At 38.7% G+C, this 27,805-nt stretch overlaps 1 protein-coding gene across 3 annotated transcripts in view; it reads right to left on the minus strand.

Annotated features, from left to right (window-relative positions):
* Nucleotides 1-239: 239 nt before the first annotated feature.
* CHD7 (chromodomain helicase DNA binding protein 7) overlaps nt 240-27,805 on the minus strand; it is an 89,401-nt gene continuing 61,835 nt past the window's right edge. The window contains exons 14-37 of one of the 3 annotated variants that reach the window (XM_005152518.4): nt 26,012-26,267; nt 21,155-21,365; nt 20,445-20,640; nt 20,078-20,245; nt 19,248-19,427; nt 18,861-18,971; nt 18,570-18,775; nt 17,412-17,611; nt 16,661-16,820; nt 13,625-13,714; nt 12,973-13,076; nt 11,466-11,595; nt 11,119-11,191; nt 10,851-10,905; nt 9,909-10,137; nt 9,541-9,749; nt 8,722-9,399; nt 8,143-8,303; nt 6,268-6,495; nt 5,591-6,034; nt 4,794-5,015; nt 3,703-3,843; nt 3,113-3,217; nt 421-2,343 (exon numbers count right to left, since the gene is read on the minus strand). In XM_005152518.4, coding sequence (XP_005152575.2) covers nt 1,390-2,343; nt 3,113-3,217; nt 3,703-3,843; nt 4,794-5,015; nt 5,591-6,034; nt 6,268-6,495; nt 8,143-8,303; nt 8,722-9,399; nt 9,541-9,749; nt 9,909-10,137; nt 10,851-10,905; nt 11,119-11,191; nt 11,466-11,595; nt 12,973-13,076; nt 13,625-13,714; nt 16,661-16,820; nt 17,412-17,611; nt 18,570-18,775; nt 18,861-18,971; nt 19,248-19,427; nt 20,078-20,245; nt 20,445-20,640; nt 21,155-21,365; nt 26,012-26,267 — 5,511 coding nt within the window. In that variant the 3' untranslated portion in view covers nt 421-1,389. Of the gene's footprint in view, nt 2,344-3,112; nt 3,218-3,702; nt 3,844-4,793; nt 5,016-5,590; nt 6,035-6,267; nt 6,496-8,142; nt 8,304-8,721; nt 9,400-9,540; nt 9,750-9,908; nt 10,138-10,850; nt 10,906-11,118; nt 11,192-11,465; nt 11,596-12,972; nt 13,077-13,624; nt 13,715-16,660; nt 16,821-17,411; nt 17,612-18,569; nt 18,776-18,860; nt 18,972-19,247; nt 19,428-20,077; nt 20,246-20,444; nt 20,641-21,154; nt 21,366-26,011; nt 26,268-27,805 lie in introns of all 3 variants that reach the window. The other 2 variants (XM_031052060.2, XM_031052061.2) reach the window with 2 other exon arrangements.

Consider the following 27,805-nt stretch of genomic DNA (forward strand, 5'->3'; position numbering starts at 1 on the left):
CCTTTGTATCCCTTGCTGTCACTACAGCATTGTGTTTTTCTACCCATTAACCAAGGATAAATGACCTAGATATTGTGCCTATTAAAGCCTCATTTTTCTTTTGCCCTTTTGTTCTTTAGTGTACCACATTATCACATGCTGAACACATTTTAAAGTATTCTCAGTCTCTCATGCCCCTTTGAAGGAGTAAAGTAGGGGTTTTAGCGTGCATTTCTGCAGTTACTCAGAGTGGAAAATATGAAGGTAATTCAAGGTTTTTCTTCTTGCCTAGCCCCCTGAAGACAACCAGTTCAGCATTTACAGCCTCTAATCTATAAAGAATATAGCAAAAAAAATGCTATTAAAAAAGCTACAATGCAAATACGGAAAGTGAACACCAATTCTGATGTCCCTAAACACTACCTTCTATAATTACATCTCTGCATATCATGGGTCACTTTTATTAAAAGCATCATTACTACAGTTGGCAGCAATTTACATCTTATCTTACATGATAGCAGTTTCCAAAGAAAAAAAATAAAAAGACATCACAACAAAGAAAAACAATACATTTACAAAGTCATGTCTGTAAACTTCAAGGCTAGTTTAGAGTTGAGGTAATGCTGTTTAGCTTTGTGGCTAAAGTAACAAAGTCCTTTAATTTAAAAAAGGTACCTGATTTTTTTTCTTTTTGCTTTATACCAGTGCATTACAAGATCACGAGACGATTAAACTGTAGCTTTATCCTGTAAGAACCTTCCTCCGCGGGTTAATTTCCAAAAGGTACTCTTCACATTCAACAGCTGCCTTATTATTGCTGCGTCTCAAGACAGAGACATTCACACTATCATGAAGATTGTCAGAGAGAGAGTGTGTGTGTGGGGGTGTGCGCGCACGTGAGCGGGTGAACTCCCATGCAGTCAAAATGAAGCGCGAGTACGATATGTATGGTAAATTCCATCTTGACCTTCACAGCAAAAAAAAAAAAAAAAGAAACAAAAATAAAAATAAAAAATTAAATATATAACTTCATCCTTCCTTTAAGCAGCACTTCCTTCTATTAGTGCCACTTGATTGCAAATTGCTGCTTAATTCATAATACCAATGGTACCAAAAGAAAAAAAAGGAACAAACAAAAAAAGCAGAGCATTATGTCAATTTCCTTAAAAAGACATGATCACCTCTCAAATTTCATCTCTCCTAGGGATAATAAATAATGCACTGCACAATACTTAATGACCAAGATACCTTTTGACACATCTGTATAACATGACTTGAACTTTTTTCTTTTTTGCTACACTATGTTACAGAACAGCTTATAAAAACTAAGTATGGACATTAACTGTGAGTGTAAACAGTAGGACTACCACTTGTCAAAAGTTTAAAACACTTTACTGTAACTGGTACTGGTTATTCATCATTTTCATTGTTTTCTATTTCTTCTCCCCCATCAAGTGAGTCTAATTCTTCACCCTGTGCTATTTCATCTTCTAAAACGGAGGAATCTGCAGTTTTATCAAGGCTCTCCTCTGCATCACTGCCTTCGAGATTTTCTTCATCTTTAAAGGCAGTTCCTTCAGTTTTGTCAGTAGCCTTCTCTTCGTTGGAGCCCACTGCATTCTGAAGTCCTGCTAATGCTGGGAAACCGGGCAGAGTCAATCCTCCCAGTCCTGGAGGTAGAAACATAGATGGATAGAAGAGGCCAGGAGCCATGGTAGACAGCAGGAAAGGATTGAAGGCCAGAGGGTTTGTGGGCAATCCAGTGTTGGTGGTGGTGGTAGTGGTGGCAGTGGCAGTAGTTGCCACAGTAGCAGCACTGACAGATCCATTTGCAGAGTCAGTAGCAGAAACAGTGTCTGTGCTTTTCTCAGAGTCTTTGTTCTCCTCTTCATTCTCATTTTTCTTCTCTTCAGGTTTTGAAGTGCCATCCTCAGTCTCTCCTTGACCGGAAGCAGTAGTGGCATTTCCAGTAGTAGCCGTTATCGGGTTATTCAACAGTCCGCTTAGTCCAAACATATTGGGCAATCCTGCCATCCCTGGCAACATCAGAGGCAACATGGCAGCTGGATTTTTAGCATCCCCCCCAGCAGCAGCAGCTGTTGCTAGCCCTGGCGGGAAGCCCATGAGACCTGCAAGCTGGAGAGACTGCAGGTTCTGTAGGTTCTGGAGGCTTGTGAGGTCCATTCCAGCAAACAGACTGTTCATTAGTAGTGGGTTGATTCCCGAAGTTGATGCTACAGCAGCAGCTGCTGCAGCTGCTTTGGCAATTTCACTTTTTGGCCTTCTTCCTCTTCTGCTTGCTCCTTCCTCCCTCACAACAGGTCCAGTGAGAAGACGGTCAAACATGGACTCTGGAACAAAACCCTGGAAAGGGAAGATGAAAAACAAGCTTTATTCTCCATTAGCTTTTATAGCTTTCAGCAGTTATCTGATGACAACAGAAGAAACAGAATGGATTTCAGCATACGGCTAAAGCAGTTTGTTTTCCAATCCTGGCAAATCCTGACTAGGCAGCTACTGAACTGAATGGCAGTAGAACATGTAAAAAATAGCTGAAGAAAGCAAAGTCACAGATTTTTTACATTTAAACAGATAAGTAAAACATGCATGCTGAAACTCTGTAGCTTCATTAAAATCCCCCCGATATACTACAGTTATGAGTTTATAGCTTTGTACTTCATACTGTGCTAAAGTATGTTTTATCAAAGTAAGTATTTGCAGAATTGTACCCTTTTTTTTCCAAACTCTTGTAAAATAAAAGGCAGAAAACATAATCCTTTGATGGCACTTGTTACCAAGATGATCAATTCTATTTGGAATATGACAAGCATTTCTTAATAGTTCCTAATATATGAACACCTGCATTTATTAAGGATTGTTGCTTATAAAAAAAAATACAAAACAAATGCTGAAGGCTGCCTTACTGTAGTTGATTTTAGGAGCATACTTCAAGTCCATTCTGCAGCAGCCTCCTATCACCATACTCCCTGAGCTGGGTAACTCCCACTCAGACAATACCATTTCCTCAGCTCAAAACCAACTATGAGACAAAGACTTAATAATCAATTTACACAGCCTTCAACTTTTCCATCCCAAAATATACAGTGAAGCACGGAATGAGAGTTTCACTTACAGACTGTTTAACAATGTCAGTCCAATCTGGCGCAACAGCAAATTCAGGATTTTCTTCCAGCCATCTTGGCAAGTCCTTCATTGGAGGGGCCATAGCTCCACCCATCTAACGCAAAAGACAAGGTTAACACTTATAAACAAAGCAAACCATCACAAACAAAATCCGAACAACTATTTATATGGACATTCTCTATCTGTGCAGTTTCATGTCTGAAGGACAGCAGTAAAGATTCAGTTCAGATTGTGGAAAGCTATATGGAAACCACCTAATGATACTATAATTGAGATTATCATGTTTTAGAAGTAGAGTAAAATGCTGCAGCTTAGGAAAACCTACTAAAGAAATTAGTATTTGAAATAAGAAAAAAACCCCCATGTTACATAGTTTCAAAAAGTAAGAGTTATTTACTCAAGTGATTAATATGAACGTATTAGAAGAGCACAAAAAGAATTAAAGGAACTGGGTGGTACATTCCAGTAACTGCCAGTGACAAATTATTAAACTTTCAAAAAGAAACCTTGGAGTAGAAAACCTGCTTTCCACATGCAAAGACACTGTTAAAGCCCCCACCAAACTAACTTAATTCTTACCTTCTTTCCATTTCGCTTATTTACAACAGGTACCCTTTCTTCTCCTGTTAAGGTGTTTATATCCAGTTTATTAGGGTTTCGACATCTGTGTCGTTTCTGTTTCGGCTTCTGAAATGGGGAAAACAGCACATCTGCACTCTTCTGGAAAGAAGAGAGATGGATTATTTTTTAGCTTTTCATATTCTTGACAAAAAATCACCAATCATGGCACCCTTTCACAGAACCATTGTAAGAGGCCAATTACTTTAGCTTCAAATCACTCTCGTGAGACCTCACTTGGAGTACTGTGTGCAGTTCTGGTGTCCTCAACATAAAAAGGACATGGAACTATTTGAACAAGTCCAGAGGAGGACCAAGAGGATGATCAGGGGACTGGAGCACCTCCCATATGAAGACAGGCTGAGAAAGTTGAAGCTGTTCAGCTTGGAGAAGAGAAGGCTGCGTGGAGACCTCATAGCAGCCTTCCAGTATTGGAAGGGGGCCTGTAAGGATGCTGGGGAGGGACTATTCATTAGGGGCTGCAGTGACAGGACAAGGGGTAATGGGTTCAAGTTTAAACAGGAGAAGTCTAGACTGGATATAAGGAGGAAGTTCTTTACTGTAAAGGGTGGTGAGGCACTGGAATGGGTTGCCCAGGGAAGTTGTGAATGCTCCATCCTTGGTGGTGTTCAAGGCCGGGTTGGACACAACCCTGGGTGGCATGGTTCAGTGTGAGGTGTCCCTGCCCATGGCAAGGGGGTTGGTAGTAGATGATCTTAAGGTCCTTTCCAACCCTAAATATTCTATGATTCTACATTATCTCAGAAAAGTCTTTTTTCTTGTCAGATGAAGAAATTCTGCAGAACTTGACAGGAACATTGTGCTAACACGTTATTATATACAGGTATTAAGAAAAAAAAGCAACCCATACATCCCAATGCCACTAACTTGGGTGTTTATAGTAAGAGTGCTTAAAGAGAAACCCCCACTGAAAACCAACAGTTACAAAATCCAATGACTATGCCCAAAGGTAGGGAAGTTGATTTTGAACTTCATAAAACTAACTTCTGGATTAATATAATACAAGAACACTTCTGGAATCACATACTTACTGGTACATAACTTGGCATATCTACAGTGTAAGTAGGATGCAATTTAAGCCATTCAACTAAATCCTTGTTTTTAGGAGCATCTTCTCCAACCAGCCTGGTCCCATCCTCTAGATTGATTACAGGGATGCGAGTGTCTGGGTCCAACTGACCAGGAGATGGAATGTTCCTTGCTGGCAGGGCTTCCATATCTTCTTCAAAAGCTTTGGTCACTTCTGCATCCTCCTGAAAACATTAACGTCTGTATTAATTCTCACTTCAAGGGAATAGTTACCTGTGAGAAATAATTTCAGGGACTGACACTGAATGCTCAAGGACATTTTGCATACACAAATGGGGTTTAAATATTCACACTATGTAAAGAAATACCACAACATCAGGGAATTTGGTAAATTTAACATCTTTGAATATTAAAGAACATACAGCTAAAGACAGAGTGGTTTTCGTGTATTTCCAGTTAATGGCTTCCAAGCCCACCATTTTCCTACATAGTAACAAAGACATATTTAAGCCTCAAAGTGTATGTTGTCATACATATAGTATGTTTTGGAAACAAACAAACAAACATCTTTTTGAAAGTACAAGCTACTTAAAACTCAGCTACAATTTGCTAGAGTGAAAACTTGTTTTTGAACAAAACATTGTTCACAAGAAGAAACAGCTCTAAACACAAAGGAAAAAGCTAATTGGATAAAAACTGCACATTAGTATTAGGGAGAGCACGACGACACTTTAAACTCACATTCAGAAAGTACTAGACACAGAATAACAAATATGAGACAAAAAGGTTGCTGTCTTACTACAGTCAATGATGTCCGTTTGTTGCTCATAAATAACAGATCAAGCCCTTCTACATTTTTCCTCCTTCCTCTCCTCCTCTTCATGGGCGGTTCTCCATCTATTAAAGAGCCATTTAGTAGATGCCTTGTGGGTGTGCGTGAAAGACCTGCTTGCAGCAGCTCCATTTGAGTTTTAAAGGCATCAGAAACGGGTGTGGAGACATTAGGCAAGATAAACTTTGAAGTAACAGATGAAAAATTCGAGGTAGAACTTGCTGCCTCTCGTGAGGCCTTTGATAAATCTACAACCTTTTCTTGTCCATTTTCTGAGACCACCTGAGACTCACGTAACTGGGCAACCATTTCCATAAGATTTCTCCTTTTGGCAGCTCTCTCAGCCTCAATTTCAATCTTTCTTCGTCTCCTCCTCCTCTGACGTGGAACTGACAAATTGAGTGCATCTTCCTAATGAAAAATGAGCATTTCCAAACATTAGCAAAGCTCGGTTTGCTACACTGAATTTGCAATAAAAGTGCAAATGTCTAACGCTGAAAACAAAGCCTTCATTTTATTCAAGGAAACACGTTTTTATTTTTCCTATTTTATGTATACAAATGCTACTTTTGTATTTTTTCTATTATGCAAAAGAAACGAATGCAAGATAAAATGGTTTATGCAAGAAAAAGATGCAGTCTTGCCTTTGATAACTGAGGAGAAGCGGTAATATCTTCACTGCCACTGGCGCTGGCTTGACCAACCAAAGAGAGCTCTGCAAAACTCCTTTTTTGTAGAGGGCTGTCCACAGCTGTTGGAGTATACCCAGGTATGAGCCCCTGGAAATCAAACATCTGGCGCCTATTTACTGGCCACTTCCCTTTCAGCACTGCTTCACAGATGTTGTCTAATCGGTTGATCATTACCCGGTCCTGCATAAAGGGAAAGTAAGTAATGAACCTTCAGTGTGAAAGTTGCCTTTTGAACTCAAATGAGTGGAACAACATATTCCAGCTTCCAAAGCGTAAGGAATACTTTCAAAACCAACTATTCTTTCAGGTCAGGATAAAGTGGTCACCTGACAAAAAGCTAATATGCAACCAATTTTGTAGAATAAAACATCACTAGAATTTAAAAGCTGCATTTCCACTGGGGAAAAGGAGAAAGACCAGGTTTTCTGTATTACAATGTACTAACTGACAAATCTAACAGAAACTCCGTCCTGTTTTACGCTTCAAAACTTCATCAGTCAGCAGAATCAACAGTTAGTTAGGTAGGGAAAATCAAAACATCTGCAATCACTATCTTAAAGCCGCAGTTCTCAAGATCCAAGAGGCTGAATTTGCAATTCTGTCCTAGGAAGTGGATCCTCATTAGCGTCACTATTAATAAAGTTCAACATTATGAAATGGGCACCAACCTAGGGACATCTAATGAATGTCAATTTTCATTCCACGCCCATTATCACTTCAAATTTCACTGAAGCGTGTGCACTAAAAATCTCTAATTATGTTTATTAGTCTACTTATGCTGAACCTATACAGAATTTTTTGCTTTATTTTTACACTGTAACTGGAGTAAGATTTCACTCCGTGTTTCCAAAGTACATGCTGAAAGCAAAGAACATGAGTATCATTCCATTTTTTCCATTTCAGTATTCAAGCACATTCTACGTTACCCTGCTTGAAGTAGTAGAAGCTTCCAGCCTATGAGAAATACTGCTGGTTAGGGAATACGAGCATAAGTGAGCTTCCTGAACAGCCAAACAGTGCAAAGCCACTAGCAAATCTCAGCAGCTGCAACAGACTGCTTGCTTTCCCCAGGAATAAGCCTATTAAGAGCAAGGTCCCCCTGCCCTGCCCCCCCTGTCCCAAACCAGATGGCCCTGTTATGGTGATTAGTAAGCTTAAGACTATTACTACTTTATTTCCCTCTCTGCCCTTACTGCAAAAGAGAGTACTAAATTATGGATGGATTTATTATGAAAGGGTAGGGTTTCCTATTAAAAAAACCCACAACGTTTTTCATTAGATAATTTCCTACACTGTTACCAAAATAAGATATAGCTTTATCCTATCTAAAACCGCTGCTTCTGTTTGCAGGATACCTTAATACAATTACATCTGTCAACATTACATAATAGTTTAGATCACGTAGGTCCCTGGAACACTTCTCTACAATCTCCTCACCCCTAAATAAAAAGGTGATCTTAAAAATCTTTGATCTTAACAGTGCAGACTGCTCTGCAGAGAAAATCTTTAATAAAAATTATAGGTTTGCTTCCATCGATGGAGGTACGAGTCTGCTGACATACAGTCATGGAGCCTATGAGAAACTCATATCTGTCAGTAGTTTTTGTTTTTACCAAAGGACACTATTTACAGTAAAGCAATTCATTTCACCTGTTAATCTGTCTGAAATTGAAGAATACGATGCTATCCCACTAATCATTCTTAGTAAAAAGTCCCTTTCCCACTCAAAGTGCAGACTCACACAAAGGTTGCTGTTATATTGTGAACACATTTCCCCTATTTTATCTGTACTGAAAAAAGACACAAGCCCTTCTGCCCCTAACCAACCTTAGGCCAGAAAGAGAAGGCAAATGTTCTCTCATGAAGCAGCTGAACCACAGAGGCATCCCCATCTTCCATGTAGAATCCATCACGTGTTTCATCCCTTGCGGTACTCATAGAGGCATTGCTTTCTTCATCAAAATTCTTACCCTGAGAAACTGCTCCTGCTGAGTAACAACCACAACCAGGTATTAACTACAGAAGTTCCCAATCACCCAGTATCAACCTAACTAGCTAGACAGGTTAAGACAACCAGTCTTAGCACAACATTTGTAACTCAGGCTTTTGTTCAGAAATTACTACAGCAGAGCCTTAGCCTTATGCATTTGGCACAGGGACCATGATCATTGGCTCAGTAAGCTATCCTGGAAATCATCCCTTGTGGGGGAATACCCTGCTGATGCTGGATGGCTTTCATGAAAGCTTATCTAGCCACCTGATATGCGGAAGGGCAGAAGAACTGCTACATGTAGCCCATCCCAAGCTCCATAATGGCTGTGTGTGTGCCACTTACCAGCTGGCACAAGCTACAACAGCTGTGGGCCTCATGCTAAGCACACAGAATTGATCTGATCAACACATTACCTTCAGGTTGGGAGGATTCTTCTGATTTATCATCATCATCAATTTTCTCCTCTTCATCTTCTTCTGAACCTTTCTCAGAAATAGATTTTGGGTCTACTTCTGTATTCATTTCTATGTCTTTCAATTCACATTTAACAGAGCCAGGCTCAGTTTCAGCATCACAGTCTGGTTTAGTGTCCTTATCTGCAATATCTGTCTCCTCTTTGATATCAGACTTCTCTTTGGCTGCTGGATTTTCAGACCCTTCAACTTTAGACTCCATTTGTTCTGTAGTCTTTTCTTCTTGTACGGGTGTGGATGGGACAACAGGTGGTGTTTGACTGCAGCCAGCACCCAGAGGGTTTACAGAAGAGACAGTATTTGCATTGCCAGTCCCTCTGTTTTGAGCAAAGTTTTTGTGAGCCTCAAGAAAAGAGAGTTCGGGATCATTCAGAATGTGATAATCCGTCCTACTGACTCCATGTTTAGCAGCACCAATCAGTAAGTCTTTGTCATGTTTACCACACTCCCACCACTCTGGCAGGTCCAAGCTTGGTTGGCAAAGTTTTAGCCTCTCTCCTAACTGCGGGTGGTGGAGAACCTGTTCGCGGATTTTCCGCAGCAGTTCTATGCGATACAAAGTTCTAGAAGCACGCTCTTCCGTGATGGGCTCGATCAGTGTGGAAAGATCAGGTGGTTCTGCAATGACATCAATGTGTGCTGTTTAAACATTGACTAAATGTACACCCATTTCAAAATCATCACATCTGGGAATGAAGTTTCAACAGTTTCCACGTTCTCCTCACAGTTATGTTATTTCTACAGTCAGTTAAAACTTACCATCATCCGGTTTGACTGGCATCCGGCACACTCGTCTACACATATTCACAAAGCCATTAAAATACTTCTCCAAACTTTCATCGGACTTTTTATCAAGCCTGGCAAATGCTCTGAATTGATTCCAGTCAAACTGATGTTTTACAGGATCAAAAATAATTCCAAAAGTAGACACTACACGATAAAAATCAGCTTCTTCTCTTCTTGTCCATCTAGTCAAGGAAGAAGAAAAGAGAAATGAGAACACTGAATAAGTAAGACTCCCAAACCTAGTTTGGATGCCCTTAAGTTTATTCTTTCAAAACAGAAGAGTGGCACTGGTGACACAAAAGCTCAAATAAGATTTGAAGAAATACCGCTGAGAAACTCACTTTTGTCGTTTTTCAGTTATTATAGCCTCCCTTTCTGCTTCCAGTGCCCTCACTTCTTCCCGAGGCCGGCGTCTCCTGCGGTCAGTCTTCATTAGTGCCTCTTGCCTCATTTGTTGCCTTTTATAACTGCGCTGATAAGCAGTAATGAGGCGACGCAGACGGGTAGTCAGGGTTGAAGTGTTGGGCCAGTAGAGTTGGCCTAACTCAGAATTGCTTTCGCCGTGCTTGTCTAGAGAACAGAGAAGTATTTTTGCCCTGCAAAACCACCACTAAATATTCCAAAGTTCCTATGGCTATAACTAGGGTCCTGTTTTATCAGGTAAGATCATATGCTTCATTAACATCTGTGCACTGCAAATTAGAAATAGAACTATACTGGTAGGAGATAAAAAATAGAATCAAACCATCCAATTCTACAAACTCAGAAATTCTTGTGAAGCATTTAGATGTAACCATCAAGCATTATAATTCAATGTTATGAATGCAAACATATGAATACTGTAAGTATTTAAATTAATACATTTTTAAATATATTACACTAAGATCATTCTGCTTCTGAGGAAACACCTACGCTTATGATTTCCCATTCTATTATTCTCACTTAAACTTGGCAATTTTCCTCTGTAGTGAGGAAAACAACATATCTGTAACTTCCAAGACTATCTCGGTAAAAACATTAACGGCTGCATTATGAAACATCCGGTCTTTATCATCACAATTTCTACTATGTAATTAGAAACCCAGAAACCCATAATGTGAATTATTCAAAGACAGTAAATAATTGGTTTTGAAAGATATGAAGCATGAAGAGATTTGGCAGCAAGAAGTTTACTGTGGTGTTTTCCCAACCCACCATCTCTCCCCTCACGCGACAATATTAACAGTCCACCTTTCACTAAATGGTTCATTTTTGCCTTTTTAATTTCTTTGCTATAGGCTTACTTGGGTGTATTTCTACGGACTCCTCTTTGTCTTCTGGAGGTGAGTTTGCAAATTCCTTAGGGAGAAGGCAGAAGTTATTTTAGTTTTCAGTTTTGACCATATGTTACCATTTCACAAGAAAAATATGTCATCTCTCAAACACAGCAGCAACCAGTCCCTGTAAGGTGTGTTTACCTAAGTAGCTTTCAAGAACCACACTTTAAAATAAACATGGGGAATCAATTACAATTTTATGTATTTGCAAATACAGAAAGTTGGAAGTTCTTACATCAATTTCATCCTTGAAAGGAGTTCTGGTTGGCTTATATTCTGGATCTTCATCCTCTCTGTCAAATTCACCACTATAAAATATTTAAAAGACATTTTTTCAAGAAACACATTGGTTTTGAGAGGGGCTGATTTTCTGGACAAAAGCAAGAAAGCTACAAAAGCCAGCAGTATGGTATAGTACACATTTATATTTCATGCTCAACTGTGTCAACAATTCTATGTACTTTTTACATCATATGATCACTTCAGATCCTCAGGCAAGATGTAAGCAAGATATGACACATGAACTCATGCCAACATATACAATGTTGATAAAGTTTATTAATTTTTTCATGTCCTCCTTACCCATCACCACCATCTGCTAACATGTCTGTCCCTCTCTGTTCAGCAGCTATGGCCTTTGCATCAGGCATGCCAACCCGTTCCAGGAAGCAAAGTGCTGGATCAGCTCTCATAGAATTGTACTTCTCATAACCTGCATGCAGAGCATGAGACAAATGTGTTTGGTTGTTTTTAAAGCTATGACCAACTGTGAACAGAATAGGTTTAGGCAGTAGAAGTAAAATCTTCTGGATTAATTGATTTACTTTTAAGTAAAACCAAAGGAGCTGTCACCATGCCGAAAACAACTATTTCATTCATGTAATGAAATTTTTCATATTGGTAAATTCCATCCGCACAGAAACATTTTCACATCAACAACATGAACAAATAGCAGCTACTGAAGAAAGCTGTGAATTTAATGTCTTCATAAGGTAAAGTAAAAATTTTTCACAAATGAAAATCTTCTTTAAGTTTCCTGTATGAATTTCACAGTGGTTCTCCACATTCAGTACTCCCTACTGGAAACATGCAGATGTGAACGGAAACACACACACACATTCTCTATAGCTCCAGCCCTGCTGGAACCCTCAGTGTAGGCTGCAAAAATGCTGTATACATGGGTTATACGTAAGGCCAACGAACCTGTCTTATTAGGTTTAGGATGATGCATGTCAGTAAGATGACACTGTTCCCTCTATGGTTTTCAAACTGCTGTTTGCTTTTTTACTGCCCAAGTTGACTAGATGGAAAATGGCAGATCCCAACAGTGCACTGCAGGAAAATGATTTTTAGACTAGACTTGCCTCAGCTGAGCCCACAACACAGAGCTGCTGTACATAGGCAGAACAGCACAATTCAATTAGGATTTGTACTACAACACACTGCTCCTAACTGCTGTAGAGCCTCAAGCCAAACTGTAATCATGAAAGGTTTTATAAGCCATCATTCTCCCCTTTAGTCAGGCTGGGCTGCTGAGAATACCTCTGCAACCTCCAGAGAATTGGGATTATAATCAGGAATCGCTCACTGTATATATCATGCCAGCTCTGCATCCCCAGCCTTTCAAAGTTAACAAGGCTGCATCCCACTCAAGGGAGCCGGGAGTTCTCAACACTGACATTTGTGAAATATTGCTTGGAACAAAGCCCAGGAGGCACTTGTACAGATTAATAGCAGAGGTTAAGCCCACCGTCCACTTTGACACTGGTTGGCAGAGTTAGCAAGTGAAGCAGTGCTGGAAGCAAAGTTTATGGAGATCTATCTTACTATTTGGCTATTATTTAAACAAATATGGTTTTGTTTTATTTACAGCCAAGAAAGTAATGTTTTCTTCTCAAATGTTCTGCAAACATTTAAAAACAGCATCTGATATTTACAGCTCATATTAGGGTTTTTAATGCAGGCAAGAAAAAAAGGGAGATACAAGCCAACAGTTCTTTGGAACAATACTTGTTAATATTATGACTGAACAGTCCTACACACAGAAAGCTTTACAACTGAGTTTTGTTCAGAGTGAGACATCACTTACCATGTTTGAATACTCCAATTAAGAGGGATTTATCTGCCTCCTTATCCCACCAGTCTGCAGGAACTTCGGCATGGAATGGCTCAGGTATCCATATATCTACTTCACTGTGAAGACACCATTATATTCTAAAAGGCACTACTGGACAATTTATTTATTTATTTATTAATAAAGAAGGGGTTCACGCTGTTCTCCAAATATGAATTTTGAGGGAAGTTCCAAAGCCCAATATAGGAATTTAAGTAACTTGAAAAATAATTAGGACAGTTAAACAAAAACACACATGCACCTCCCTCACACCCCCCCCCCCCCCCCAAAACAACCCAACATTCAGCTACTTTGGGAGCGGAAATCCAATGCTTATTCAATATGATTAATTCAAGGTCTTAGTATATTTTTAAAAAATTTTTAAATTGAGATAGAATAATTCTTCAGTATTAACAGAACTGAAATTCCGCCTTTGTCATTTCCCACATTGTTTCCTCCCCCAAGGAAATTACCCACTGCTCTTGAAAAAATAACTAAGGCTGCTTGAGAATAGACATTTAAGAGATAAACCATGACAACCTTTAAATGCTCCACTACTACAGTACATGTACTTTACAAAAACCAACGTCATACAGCAGAAAAAAAATCAACCTGCACTTGCACTAACCTTGAGTCAGCACCCTCTAAGATCTTGTCTGCTTGGTCCCCTATAACTTCTTGTCGTAGATAGTAGAGCATGCGGACACGCAGCAGGACCCTGGAGAGGAAGGCAGAGGGGGGAAAAAAGTTCTTAACTTCAGGACTGTTTGCCAACAGTGGCTTTTGGCAGCTGCTGCTGTTCATCCATCATCCTGCCAAGGCTGATTAGCCATGCTGTATGGTAGGCTTGAAGCGTGACAGATGGTGGCACATAATCACCTCTGTGTGGTGCTTTCTGCTGGCTTCCAACAGGCCTGCCTGGCAACTGCTTACACTGCACAGAGAGGGACCCAGCTCAGCCCAGCCCCGCCGCATTTCATTTAGTTCTACCTAGTGCAGCTTGTGAAGTTTAGACACGTACTCTACCACTGCCTCTGAAGTATTGAAGCAAGTTTGTAAACAACTGAGCAGATGGCTTTCAGTAACTGTTCTGCTTCATTATCTCATAAAATTTCCTCAGCTGCTGCCTTAATACCATTTTTGGAAGCACATCAGAAGTTGTAGGAATAAACGAGATATAAAATCTGGTTTTACTACCTTACAATAAACCCTCAATATGGAATGTCAGGTTTTTCAGATTATACAACTTTTTGCTTCCAAGAATGGGGGGGGGGAAAATAATCCCCCATTTCCCTTGGGAGATATTAACTATTTTTACTCTTTATAGTTCAAACTGCTATTTAATTTTACCTGCGCACAACCTAACTATTATGAGGAAGTGAAAAATCTTCATTGCCCATGTTTATTTCTTCTCCATTTCTGCAATACTACAGTCATTTTTGGAAGCGCTGTCAGGTGGTGTGGTCACACTTGAAGCTGGCAGGAGAGAGCACGGCAGACTGGCTTTTCAAGGTGACTAGAAAAGAGGTCATCTCTGTAGAAAAAGTACCTGAAAATGATCCTGCTCTCCTAGGTTTGCCCAAATCAGGGCACCCCCTGCTGCCTAGTTCATGAAGTAGAATCAGTACCAGCTAAAACGGAGATTACTCAGCCTGCCCTCTCGCTGTACCCAAATTCATCACAGCAACTGTTGAATTGCTGCTGCTCCTGGAACAGCAAGGGTGACCAGAGAAGCAGTAATCTGATCACTCGCTTGCATGAAAAATTTAGACCACCACCAGTTTTGAGAGCTCCTCATTAGAGATCAGATGCAACCAGAGCAATAGCCGTTTTTACATGTGTTATCCAAGCAAACCTCGAAAGAGCAGGGATTTGAATGAAGGTCATGTCTGCAACTCAAAACATGTCAGACATGCTTCTTTTTGTATGCGTGATAACTGGGTCCAGTAAGGTGTCTCTGCTCCCTGTGTGGCTATGTAAATGAGCTGTTAAGGGTCTCTACCATCTTAGTATTAAGCAATAACAGCTGTTACATCCAGCCAAAGAAGAGGAGCTAGGAAAAAAAAAACATCAACCAAAACCCAGAGGCTCTTTCAGGAGTCCTATGCACTAAAACAGCATACATGTTGCATAAGGATAGGACGCCAATTCTTTTAAAGCCAACTGCTACTGCTACCTTTTGAAGGAAATTAAGATTATTAATTGGCTTTCACCTCTGTTTGCTTTTACCTGGGCTAAACATGGTGCTTCTACAATTCACTTAGTCCTGGTGGATCTGGGAAGTGAAGGAAAAAGACTGCAACTGAAAACATTCTTGCACATTTAGGAGTATTCCCGATCCTGGTAATTATTCTACTGCATTATTACAGAACCAATATTTTAAAAATGAATTGAAATCTGATCTGCAAACTGACAGAACAAGTAATGAAGACATGTTAGCTGGGAGATTAAAATAATGTTACAGGGAAGAATTTAATTACTTTAAGAGTAAGTGAAATGTAATAACAGATCAGAGTAACAGTTCAGAAAAAATCAGAAAGCAGTTTATTTGGAAGTGCACTTGCTAATATAATTCTGTAAGTACCTGTTTTCATCAGCTGAGAATTAAGCTTGCTTAGCATCTGGAAATGAGCTAATAAACCCCTTAAATGCCTTTCCTCCTTCACATCACACCCCCTATTGACAGGCTACAGGTACTTTTAAAATCAATAATTTCTTTCCAATAACCAGTAGTAAGGCACAATATATATTAAAACCACAAAAGTAACTTATGATCTTTCAGTAACACTGCATTACATCTGCATGGTATATATGTAATGAGGAGTATAAATTTGAAATAAAACAAAACCCCCAAACCTCCCAAAGCAAATACCCTCTCCCCAACCCCCAAGCAAGCTATTTTTGGGCGAAGGGTTAGGTTCAATGGCTATAATGAAAAACACGGTAAGCAAAACTGAGATGGAGAACCAGGACGCTGTCAAAGGAAGCTGACACAAAAATAACAAAGATACTACAGAACAAAAGCCAAAGGAATGTAACAGAGGTTCTTAAGAGAGATTCTGCAACAATAAAACAATCCAATGATCTTTATCCCCAGTGGTTTTCAATTTTAACAATATGTTTACAATTTCAAAAATCATACCAGGGCACCAATTCAGGTAAGAGAACTCAGTGATATATTTTATCCCAAACAAAGCAGAAAAGAAGAAATATTCTATTATATGATACTCTGAAAACTAAGAACTGGATATTTGACTTTAACATCTAAGGAACAGAACTTTAAAGGACATCAGCTTGAAAGGACCCCACAAGAAGGGTAAGAGAAAAAAAAAAGCTTTTGTTTAAAGACAGCCAATTGTCAAGAGAAATAGACTTAGTGTAGTCTTTCCTTTATATGGTAAAAAGAATAACCTCATCTGATTCCATCACTATTTACTAAGTAGAAAACCATTTTCTTCAGAACTGTGCTGATCAGTCATAAAGAGCTTACAGAAGTATCCAGATATCTGTTAAGATGATTATCCCCAAATTAAAAAGTAATAATGGCTTTTTCATCCTATTAAATGCCCTTGTGTCCTATTAAAAATATCCAAAAGAACTGCAGGCATTTCAAAAGCATGTAGTAAAACAAAACCCTCTAAATGAAATATTTATTAATACTTACTTATTACAGTGATGTTTGAGGTGTTTCCTATAGCTGTCCTCTTGAAATAACACATCTGGATTACAGGTTGTGAGCCAATCAGCGTCTTGCAGCATTGGCTGTGAACTCTGGGCTTTCACTTTCTTGCCCTTCCTCCCTCTGGGCACTGGTGCAGACAGACCTACATAAAACCCCAATACTTCTTATACAATCTGAACAGAAAAAGCTCTCACCCCAGATTGCATTACAAATATCCATCTAAAGCTATCACTGCTATATTTATTCCTTTATGGGCAACACCACCCCCAAAAACTGAAGAGCAACATAATTCAGTACAGAAAATGGCAAATAACAAAAATAAACCAAGATTTTCATGCAAATTCAGGTGTGAATATTTCAAAACTCAAAGTGACAGCCAGAAAACTGTGTTATGTAAATATTTTTTGTAAAAACTCTCATGAATCTGAATGGCTGTAAGGAAACAAGCTTTCTGATTTATGGCATTTTGAAAGAGATTAATTCCTGCAGTAGATGCCACTTAAATATCACTCTGGAATACCTGTTCAAAACTGATTTATGGAAATGAACACTGCAAAGTGTTCAAAGGAGACTTGCCCTTTAAGTACAGACCAAGTCAAAGCCCACCTTACTCATAAAACCTGACAAGATCCTATGACATGTCAGAATGGCTATAGTTTAAACTAAATACATAGCACGACTGAAGCAATTCCTTCCTATTTACTGGCAACATTATTTGATTGAGTTGACATACCGGAATGATTAACCAAAGCTCTAGTTTGCCCATCTGCAGTTGGAGTGATCAGATCCCAGATGAAACTTTTGATATTTTCATCCCCTTTATAATGATTAAGACAATACACCAGGATAGTCCGGCAGATGGTTTCCACATCTTGCTCTGTTAGCTGACGTTTATAGCGCCCATGTGAGAGGATGTCAGTCCACCGACCCCAGCTATAAGAAAAACATGTTCAATACAACAGCCAGGGCACTGACTGGTGTTTTAGTTGCTGACTTTCAATTTAACTCCTGTTACCAAGTAAGTTGGGACCTCCTGCGTTAGCACCAATGTATTTTGCATTCGCAGGTTACGTCAGGGAAATCAACCTCTACCACCAAAGGGTTAAGAAAGTTTATTTTACAGAACAGGCAATAAGTTCACTGCTCGTAAAGCTGCAATTGGATTACACTCAAAATAATAAAGTACATATGTTTAACTCTAATGGTCCCACTAAGCTACAAATAAGAAATTCAACCAATACCTACAATCATGGTATTTGGGGAATCATTCTTATTTTAATCCTGAATTCTGTTATTAACAACCGTTGTACACAACTTCCTAAAATAAAGACAGTAATTCTGAAGTCCACCATGTTAGCAGTCAGATATAGCTACTTGCTTTCAAAGACGTGAAACTCAAATTGCTAACTTCATTGGGGAAAAATATAAAGTATCAAATGGCTGAATTTAAGTGGCCCCAAAATACCAGAATCTATGTTGAAAACCTCCAGATTGACTGCTGATTTCACAACCACATTGTTCTTTACACATACACTTTGTTGTTCTCCAAAACACTTAGAAAAGAGAGGTTAATCCTTGATAACTCAGGAATTCTTTATGCTATGAGAAACCATTAACAAATATTCTGGCATTACAAATCTACGTCTATTACCAATGAGCTCATAGCCATCTGTGAGATACTTTTAACTAAGTAACACACATATACACAACTTATCTATACATATATCAACTTAAAACCTCACTGGCATGTATACAGCGCACTGAGGTAAAGCTTACACAGTAAGAGATTTTGTAAGTTTGTCCAAGAGACAGATGAGTTATTTACTATATATCATTTCCATATTTTCAGTTCTGTAGCCACAATCAGTATATTTAACTTGTATATCCTTACCCATAAACCAGCAAGTTCTTCTCCACCCTGAAACATTCACTTCTTGCATAACCCTGTGATTTGTCCTGAGGCCTACGGGGCTTTGTGCTAGGTTTTTCTTCAGAATCACTTTCCAGGTCTGAAAACTCCATCAGTTCATCCTCTTTGACTGCACTGTAGAGTCTGGTTTGTTTTCTTACTCTTGGTGTATCAATAACTAGGTTATTCTACAATCAAAGTGAAAATATAGAACTTTAGGAGGAGGGAAAATCTTCAATTTAATTGTACTAGGAACTATTGCAAAACTCTTACCCTTCCATTTAAAGCATCGATATCCAGCTCAGCTTTCTTTGCCCACTTCTGCCAAAAATTAGGATCATCCAAGGAAATGTCTGTCCTGTTCCCAGATGCAACAAAACTAGCCTAGCAAATGTGAGAACAATGTATTGTTTTCTTAACAGTATGCTACAAAGAGTATCTATTTTCACCAGTAAAGAAAATATTTTGGAGTTATAAAGTTGTAATTTCAAGAAAGAAAAAAGGTAAGCCTTGAAACTATCAGAACTGGAAATACAGATATCACAATACATGTGAGGGAAATATCCAAGATGAGTACATTGACACAGAAGGCAATTTAATACTACTTCCATCTATCCTGGTCACAAATTCATTAATTTTTCTCTGAATGTCAATGCACACCTTTGCAAATGTTGAGCCTTTTCCTTCAGATTCAATAGTAATTGTATGTGTTCGCCTTAAGAGAATCTGATCAATATCCTCTTCACAGAACTTAGACCCTTCATCTTCCTCATCCATCAGAGCACCGTATGCCCCCTTTCGAAGAAGATCTTCTATTTCTTTCTTAGAAAGCTGTTGCACCTGTAACATGCAAGAGATGGGGGCTGGGTCTGAGTTTTTTTTGTACATGTGACAGCATAATCAAACTGATGGTATTCCTATTTAGCATTTTAAGAACTGAAACTCTACGATAATGTGGAATCGGTCAATTAAACATTCATGCTGAGGTCACCTTTAAAAGGCAAATACAAACAACAAAATTCTTAGGGTGAAGTTATATGAGTGGTTTAAACTATTTAATAATTCATTGTCACTGACTCCCTTTACTTTAGCTCTTATGACTGCTAAATTCCTCCTGGGCACAGATTTAACTTACTAAACTGACAAAGAGCTAAAGCAAAAGAAGTCCAAAGCAAAAAGTCTACGCCATAAAGATGCAACTAGAAGAACTCCAAAAAGTGCTGGGATGAACATAATGTAAAGGATGGAATGATGAGAATGGATGTGGATTGAGGGAACATGACTCCACCTGCATGCTTTAGGCAATAAAAGAGCCATTAGATAGGCTGAGCCGGTTCAGGTAGCCCTGTCCTTAATTAACCCTACTTTAAAATACATGCTATACTCCCAGCTGAAAACCACCATTCTCCAGCTATATACAAACAAGCCAAGGGAAGTGTTGTGCTTTTGTAGCATTTGTTGATCATGCACGTTAGTATATTAATTCTCACCCCATTTGTAGCATTTTCTCTTCCACTCATAGACTGTAGCACAGCCTTATCAAGGCCAAGCTTCAGGCTAGCTTTGTCAAACATTTCCCTTTCGTAAGAGTTCCTTGTTATCAACCTGTAAATTTTCACTGATTTGCTTTGTCCTATTCTGTGACATCGTGCTTGAGCCTGGTGAAACAAAGACAGATAGTTACAGGTGACAAATCAATGCAGAAAACTTACTTTAAAAGTCATTGCTTTCAATATAAGTAATAATCTTTATGCTTCCAAGAGAGGGGCAGCAGATAACTACTGTTGTAAGTGCAGAAAATTTCACAGCAAAAAGGCATAGAAAAATTTTTAATAAAATAGTATCTCACAGTATTACCTGGAGGTCATTTTGGGGGTTCCAGTCTGAATCAAAAATGATGCAGGTATCAGCAGCAGTAAGATTAATGCCCAGACCTCCTGCCCTTGTACACAGCAGGAAAACAAACCGATCCGAATCAGGTCTTGAAAACCTGTCGATAGCTGCCTGACGCAAGTTGCCTCTTACTCGGCCATCAATTCGTTCATACGGGTACCTGAAATATAGATGCATTATATGGAGAACTTCATTGCAATGCACTGTTTGTTAGAATATGCAATTAAAACAAAAATAAAATATGCTACTATAGCGTTAAAAGACTATAATAAACCGAGTGACTGCTCCTGCATCCACTATCTTCATCAGTGGAAGACACACTACTATGTCTCCTGCTTTGCTTCTTGTGGTAAAGAACAAACTTTCATTCCAAGGAATTAAATAAACAATGAGGCTTAAGCTAAAAATCTCTACAGCCACTAAAACATTTCACTGAGTAGTAAACCAAATGGTTTAAAGCTTTCCATGTGAGGTCATTTTGTATTCACACAAAAGGAAAATCTCAGTACTTGCAATTTACAGGTATGCTTTTCCCTGTAGTCAGATCACTGCAGAAAGTACTGTAACATGTTTGAATTTCATCCCTTTTCAATATGGATTATTCACAGGTTAAATACAGTGGCCACTGAGGAAAGCACAGTTTATTTAGAATTGTATTATTTTGTTGCTCTCACCGTCTTTGAATGAGGTAGTCTTCCAGTATGTCCAAGCAGCGCACCATCTGGGAAAAGATAAGCACCCTGTGGCCACCAGCCTTCAGTTTTGGCAGCAGCTTGTCAATCAGTACTAGCTTGCCAGCAGCCTGGATCATTGCCTGGAGCTGAAAATCTGGAGAGTCGGCATTGTGTGTTTCTTTAAACTCTTCCAAAATTTTCTCTTCAGCACCTGCAAAGATTGGACAGCAATACAGGAACACTGCAAAGGGCTTTATTACCAACAGCGCGCCTGCCTTCAATGCCCTATAGAAACTGCAGGAATGCTGTAAGCATTATGTGAATAAACATTTAGAAAAGATATTAAGCTTTAATTTAAAGTAAACATACACACAAATACAGCATAAATACAAAGTAACTTTGAGCATTCGTTCTTTTAAGCAGGAGTAAACCCTTTCCTGAATATATTAATACAACTATTTGACACACATAATTTAATGAAAAAAAATAGGAAAGAAGATTAAAAAGTAAACCATATTCCAACAGGTCAAATGGATTTCCTGTTCTTTTTAAAAATGCAACATGGAGGAAAACATATCTTGTTTCCACAAGAAAATGTAAGGAATAGAAATCACATCTGATGCCTGAGCTCCAGAATCACAACCAGGCTTCCACACTTGCACGACCTGGACTTGCTTCTTCCACCATTAATTATAGAATCAAAAATCCAAACAGTGAAAAAACCTAACTTTAGGGGGTAAGGGAAGGATAAGCAGCTGTAACATTATTATTTTTACCTTCTATTTAGCTTTCTCTTCTCACAATGTATTTTTTTGTTGTTTGGTTTGATGAAGCTACCACCCAATATTTAACTAATTCTGGAAAGAGTATGTAAGTTCCTTCCTGCCATTCTCTACCTATGAACACTATGCAGAGCAGCAAATATTTCCCTGTATTGCTCAATACCTGAAGACTGAAATTCAGTTTCTCTTCAACCACTTCTGTGCTTTTATTAGTTTTTTATTTTTGGTCACTTCTACAATCTGTGGACTATTCCAAGAATTATCAGATTACTATTCTTGGCTATATAAAAGGTTAAGAATCTTCATTCTAATTTTATTTCACATTCAAGTAAACCCTTTTTTTGAGCTATCTTTTTCAGTCTGTTTTTTCTTGTTGTTGGGATTGTGCACGTGTGTTGTTTGGTTTTTGACAAAATGTAGTTTATCAGGTATTTCTGGTTTGTATATTCAGCATCGATACTGCTTTTGAATAACACAAGGAAAGGTGGGAAGGCTGGGGGAGGAGGGAACAACAGCTACTGCCAGACTTCTGCTGAGCATCTCTCTTGTATCCCGGTTCCAAGTAGATGCCTGTAAACAAACACGCAAATGCACCCTCCCTGTGCGGTTGCTGGTTCAGTGCCTACTGTAATGTGGTGCCTTAACTAGATACCACCCTAAGCAGGCTGGCTGACTGCTTCCTATACTCAATACGCTTGCATTACTAGATTTTACAGAACGCAATGGACTAAACCTGTGACTACCCTTGAAGGTAGTTTTACATCCCTTAATTTTCCTTAGCTGGATTCCGTACTCCAAGCATTAAATATTTTGCACGTAAGAAAAATAAACCCATGTGACAATAGTACAGCCAGACACTCCTTCAAGTGCCCTTCAAACGTACCACTTCCCACTTTGTAAAATGGGCAGAATTTTTGGTAGTACATCTCAGATTCTGTAGCAAGCTTACATAATTTCAGGGTATAGCAGGCTGTTAAGTAGTTCATACACAGTAACTTCAGCGATTTTTCTTGGTTACATCATTTATTTCTTCCTCAATTGTTATATCCAAATTTAAGTTTTGCTACAACAAAGTAAGCCAATATGCAAACACAGCATCTGTAAAAGCAAACCACCTAAGCCAAACACACCATAACAAACCACCAAACTGGTCTAATGAACAGTGTATTTTCAGTATCAAGAGTTTGGTCTTGGCAAGATCCACTTCCACAACAGACCATGACCTCCAAAAATCTGCTCTTTCAAAAACCCTATCTTAGCTAAACCCTATAAAAGACCACTCTATCTTTTTTGGTTCCATTTCAATTGCAATTAAGTGGTGTATACTGAAAAGCCCGTTACCCAAAAATGACTTGATGTACTACTTATGGGTCTGTAACATGAGTTTCTATCCTAGGTTATTTTCAGTAGGGGATGAAAGGAAGGTATTTGAATGCAGTTTTGGTCCATCAGGGAAGCCCCCACTTCCAATCCCAATTAGGAGAGGCTAAGAGGCCTCAAGAGGGCATACAGAATTAGAGCAGGAACGCTTTCCAGTGTTCAACACTGTATGATGTATAAGTACAGACTGGCTCTTGGAGACGAAGAAAGAGTAATGCTGTATAAAAAGCTGGTAATAGTTGCTGTAGATAAAACAAGGAGTCCCGCTCTAAGAAAACAGACAGAAAATGCTTTGCCCAAGTTGGCTGGAGAATACACAAACTGTACAAACTCCCAGAAGTCTACTCAAAGACAGTCTCAGCATCAGCATATCACCATTTTCCTCTCACAGAACACATCTACAAATCAAGAAATAAATGAATAAAACCACTCCACATTCAACTCCTACCATACTACTTCCACCATATAATCTACTATGGCTCTTAAATGAAGACTATCTAGAAAACTTGCTCACAACTATTATGCAAAACCAAACGTACATTGTTCTACTTGGATATTCCAGCACACAGTGCAGTACTGCATGCTCACAAAACCAGTAAACTTGGAAGAAAACAAGAGGGATTCAGAGGCTTAACTGCTTTGATAGAAGCAGTTAAGTCTCAAGATCTTGCTACTGCAACAAATGATTCACAAGGAGAGTGCTATGCAACATCTTGTACTATCAGCACCCCAGGACTTCTTAGTGGAACTACAATAAACTTGTACCATCGCTAAGTACAAAGATGTTAATCAGTCAACAAGAGAAAACTTCAGATTCTGACAACTACAGTATGTAAGAATGTTTTCTGCCCTAGAACTACAAAGGATGCATTTGTGTAATTCCATTTCCACACTAATAACAATCAGGATTTCCTTTTCCCTCAAATCTGAAGGCTTGACCCTTGGTGTCATGTTGCTGCATGACACCAAGCAAGTCCAAATGTTCAAAAGTCACAGTAATGTTATAAAGGCAAAAACACTCAAGAGACAAACCCATCTCCCTTGATTAGGGTTCAGATACAGCCACCAAAAAATATCTGAAATTCTGTCTATAGCCACCTGGACTTCAGCAGTCTCTAATAGACACTAAATGATACAAGACTTGTGAGAAAAAAAGCCCACAACACTCTGCTGTAGGCAACACTGCAAGCATTAGTCATGAACTCTATTTGACCAAACAAAGTAGCAGCAAAACATTCAGTTTGTTTCTTTTAGCAAATATAAAATAAGGAAAAATAATGGCAAGGTTAAAACTAGTTGAAAACCGAGAAACATAAAAGTGTCAAGTTCAGAAGCTCATAACCAGAACTTCCTGAACTGTTTTCTGGTAAACTCATTTATATAAACTTGAAGTAGCTGAGTAAACTCGAAAGAAAGAACCAACAAACAAAATACCCCTACACCAGAACCACAAGCTATCTAACTGTAGCTCACCCAAGTTTAGAAACTGAGTAGCCCACCAGCATGGCTGAGTGGAAGTACTTTGGAGTAACCCTATAGTATGTCTTTGGAATAATTACTTGCGCATGAAGTATAATTAGATGTCATTTTGTGAATCAGTTTAAGTATTCTTTCCCCCATTTAAACAAAAAATGTCACTGAAAAAAATGTAAGCACTGCAATATGGAAGTCATACAATAAAAAAAAAATGAAATCGCATATGGCTGTTCAACAAAACAGTCTTTCATCATGCAGCTTATACCCAGCATTAAACCAACCATAGCATAAATTATACACAATAAGGAAAAGGAGTTGGGAAACAAGAAACTAGTAGAATCTAACCGTGTATGGAGGTTTGTGTTACATCCTCAGAAGGCAGATTTGATTTGACCACCACACACAAGTTTAGCATGCTTCAGACAGCTATAGCTAGCTGGTTCATCACATGGTCAGTCCCTGAAACAGGGTCCCCAGGTAAGTGGTCATGGCACCAGGACTATCAAAAGTTCAAGAAGCATCTTGATGAGACTCTTAAGTCATATGGTTTAATTTTAGGTTGTCCTGTGAGGAGCAGGGATTTGGACTCTACAATCCTTACGGGTTCCTTCCAATTCTATGATTCTATGCTACTTGCCTCAGATAATTCTGATCTAAAATCAACAGCATCACTCTAGAAAACAGTATTTGTCATTAATGTCTAAGATGACATTCATACAAATCTTTTCCTGACTAGTTATATTACGAAATGAACTGACAGCACGTGGCCATAGAAATCCAGCCTGGTCATCATTTCTTACCCCACAACTTTTATTCAGAAGCTTTTAAGGTACTATCTCATAATGTTCTATGGCAAGAAAATAAGAGCAGCTAACTCTAAGTCTGAAGAAAATATTGCCAAATTTATGCCAGCATTCAACAACCTGCATGGTAACTGAAGTCTTGTTTGTCAGAACTAACAGAAAGGAAAACTTGGTAACAGCAACACAAACTCTGCTGGGGCTAAGAAACCTTGGGAAAAAGCACCACAGCTATCCTCAAAAGCAATGCTTTTGTGGCTGGCAGGTACAGCCATACCTAAGAGAACCTAAACATTATCTCACTTTTCTACTTACAGTAAATGAATAAATAAAAAGATTTTTTAAAAAATAAATAATTTCCAACTTATTAAACTTCTTTACAATCATTTTTCAAATGAGGAGAAAAATAAGAGGCCTACCATTAATAAGGTATGGATGATTGCAGCATTTCCTTAGTTCCATCATAGTGTTTAAAAGATTAGGTACATTTGCCTGACCTCCACCCTTAGAAAGAAACGTGAAATTCTTTTCAAGTATAGCACGGTAGTATTTCTTCTGAATGTTTGTCAGCTCAACTTCAATGATGGTTTCCTCTTTGGGGGCCAGGTTCTTTTCTACATCCTCCTTGAGACGTCTCAGCATCATTGGCTTCAAAATAGCTTGGAGTTTTTGCACCTAGGAAACATACATGTAATAAATAACTGAATTAAAACTGCAAGGCTTCAAATACTTATTTTTCAATTTCCTCAATTTAAAATCCTTATTTCCTACCTCAGAACCCAAGCAGAGTGCCCATGTAAAAAAATGCTTCCTCGATGACCTACATACTGAGTGCTAACTCAGTGACATATACACTTCTGAAGCCAACTTTTAGTGTGCAACCCTTTTGTTTAGTGACTGTTATTAAGCAGACCTCACCTATAACTATCCTTCTAGACAAGGATAGTATTGCATACCAGTCATGTGGACCTAACCCAAAGTACTGGTATATAAGCAAATCTGTCTGCAAGATCAAGGTTTACAATTAAACTTCTATCTGTTAGACACAACGTTTAATACTATTTTTCCCTTATGTATCTGTTTCTGATGATTTTCTTATTTCCTCATTTTGACATCCACTGAAGTAGAAACTACTGACGCCTGGTCTCAAAATGAAAACATTTTCTTTCCATTAATTTTGTAACACACTGGTCATTTTTAGTGTCTCCAGGTTTTGCAGCATATTCTTTAAGACACATCCTAAATGGGGGAGGGATGAAGAAATGTTAATTTTCTCAAATACATGGAATGGGATTGCAAGGAATGGAGGAGAAAACCCAAGTCATTAAAACATAATCTCATCCATCACTTGAAAGACAAATCAAATTCCAAAACAGCTAACGGTGTGTCAGCAGAGGAGGCAGCTCTTCCAAACTTGTTGGCCGAAGCAATCCAGACCCAAATTCTGCTCATGGCTGATGACATTACTTTAGTAATAGTTCTATGTATGGCTTCAAAAGTGTCCAGTTCTGCTCTGCTGACATTTTCAGCTGGCCAGACACAAGCTACCTTGAGAGTTAAGATATATAAACTACAGCTCAAACACTATACTAAGAGGACTACATGGCTTCTGGATCAGAGCTGGTTCACTTCCAATCAGGTCATTGTCCATTCTGACTGGCAGCATGCATCTGACTGCACAATCTGGGCAAACACATCCTATGATTCCCTCAGGACACACTATGATTTTTCCACGAGGTAAGGGGCTGGGGGAGCAATCCTGTAATTACTGTTCTGTAATTTACACTATTCCCTATGAAAGAGCTGCTCTCAAAGATAGTTAACAAATTCAAGCAGTCAAAACTTAGAAATACCAGAAATTGGTTTTTCAGACAAAACCAACACAAAGTTGTACACAAAAACACATGTAACCATGAAGTTTGAGTATCACGGGGTCAAATTAAGGTGCCATGACAAGGTAAGTCCTAATCTTAAAGTTACCTATTGACTTTTTGAAACACTTTCATACATACAAGATGAAATGTCATATATGATCATCAGAAGCTTTTACATTCTAGGTCCAAAACAGGCTTCACTAAGGGTCTTTCATTCTGCACTGCCTTATGCATTCCTTCTATTGGACAGCTTGAGAAATCTGTTTCTGAATGAGTCAAAAAAATCTCCCTCCAATTGGTTACCTCTTGCTAAGCTAGGTTTCAAATGTGTTCCTGTTT

Source organism: Melopsittacus undulatus, chromosome 1 (assembly GCF_012275295.1).
Source record: "Melopsittacus undulatus isolate bMelUnd1 chromosome 1, bMelUnd1.mat.Z, whole genome shotgun sequence".
Classification (NCBI taxonomy): Eukaryota; Metazoa; Chordata; class Aves; order Psittaciformes; family Psittaculidae; genus Melopsittacus; species Melopsittacus undulatus.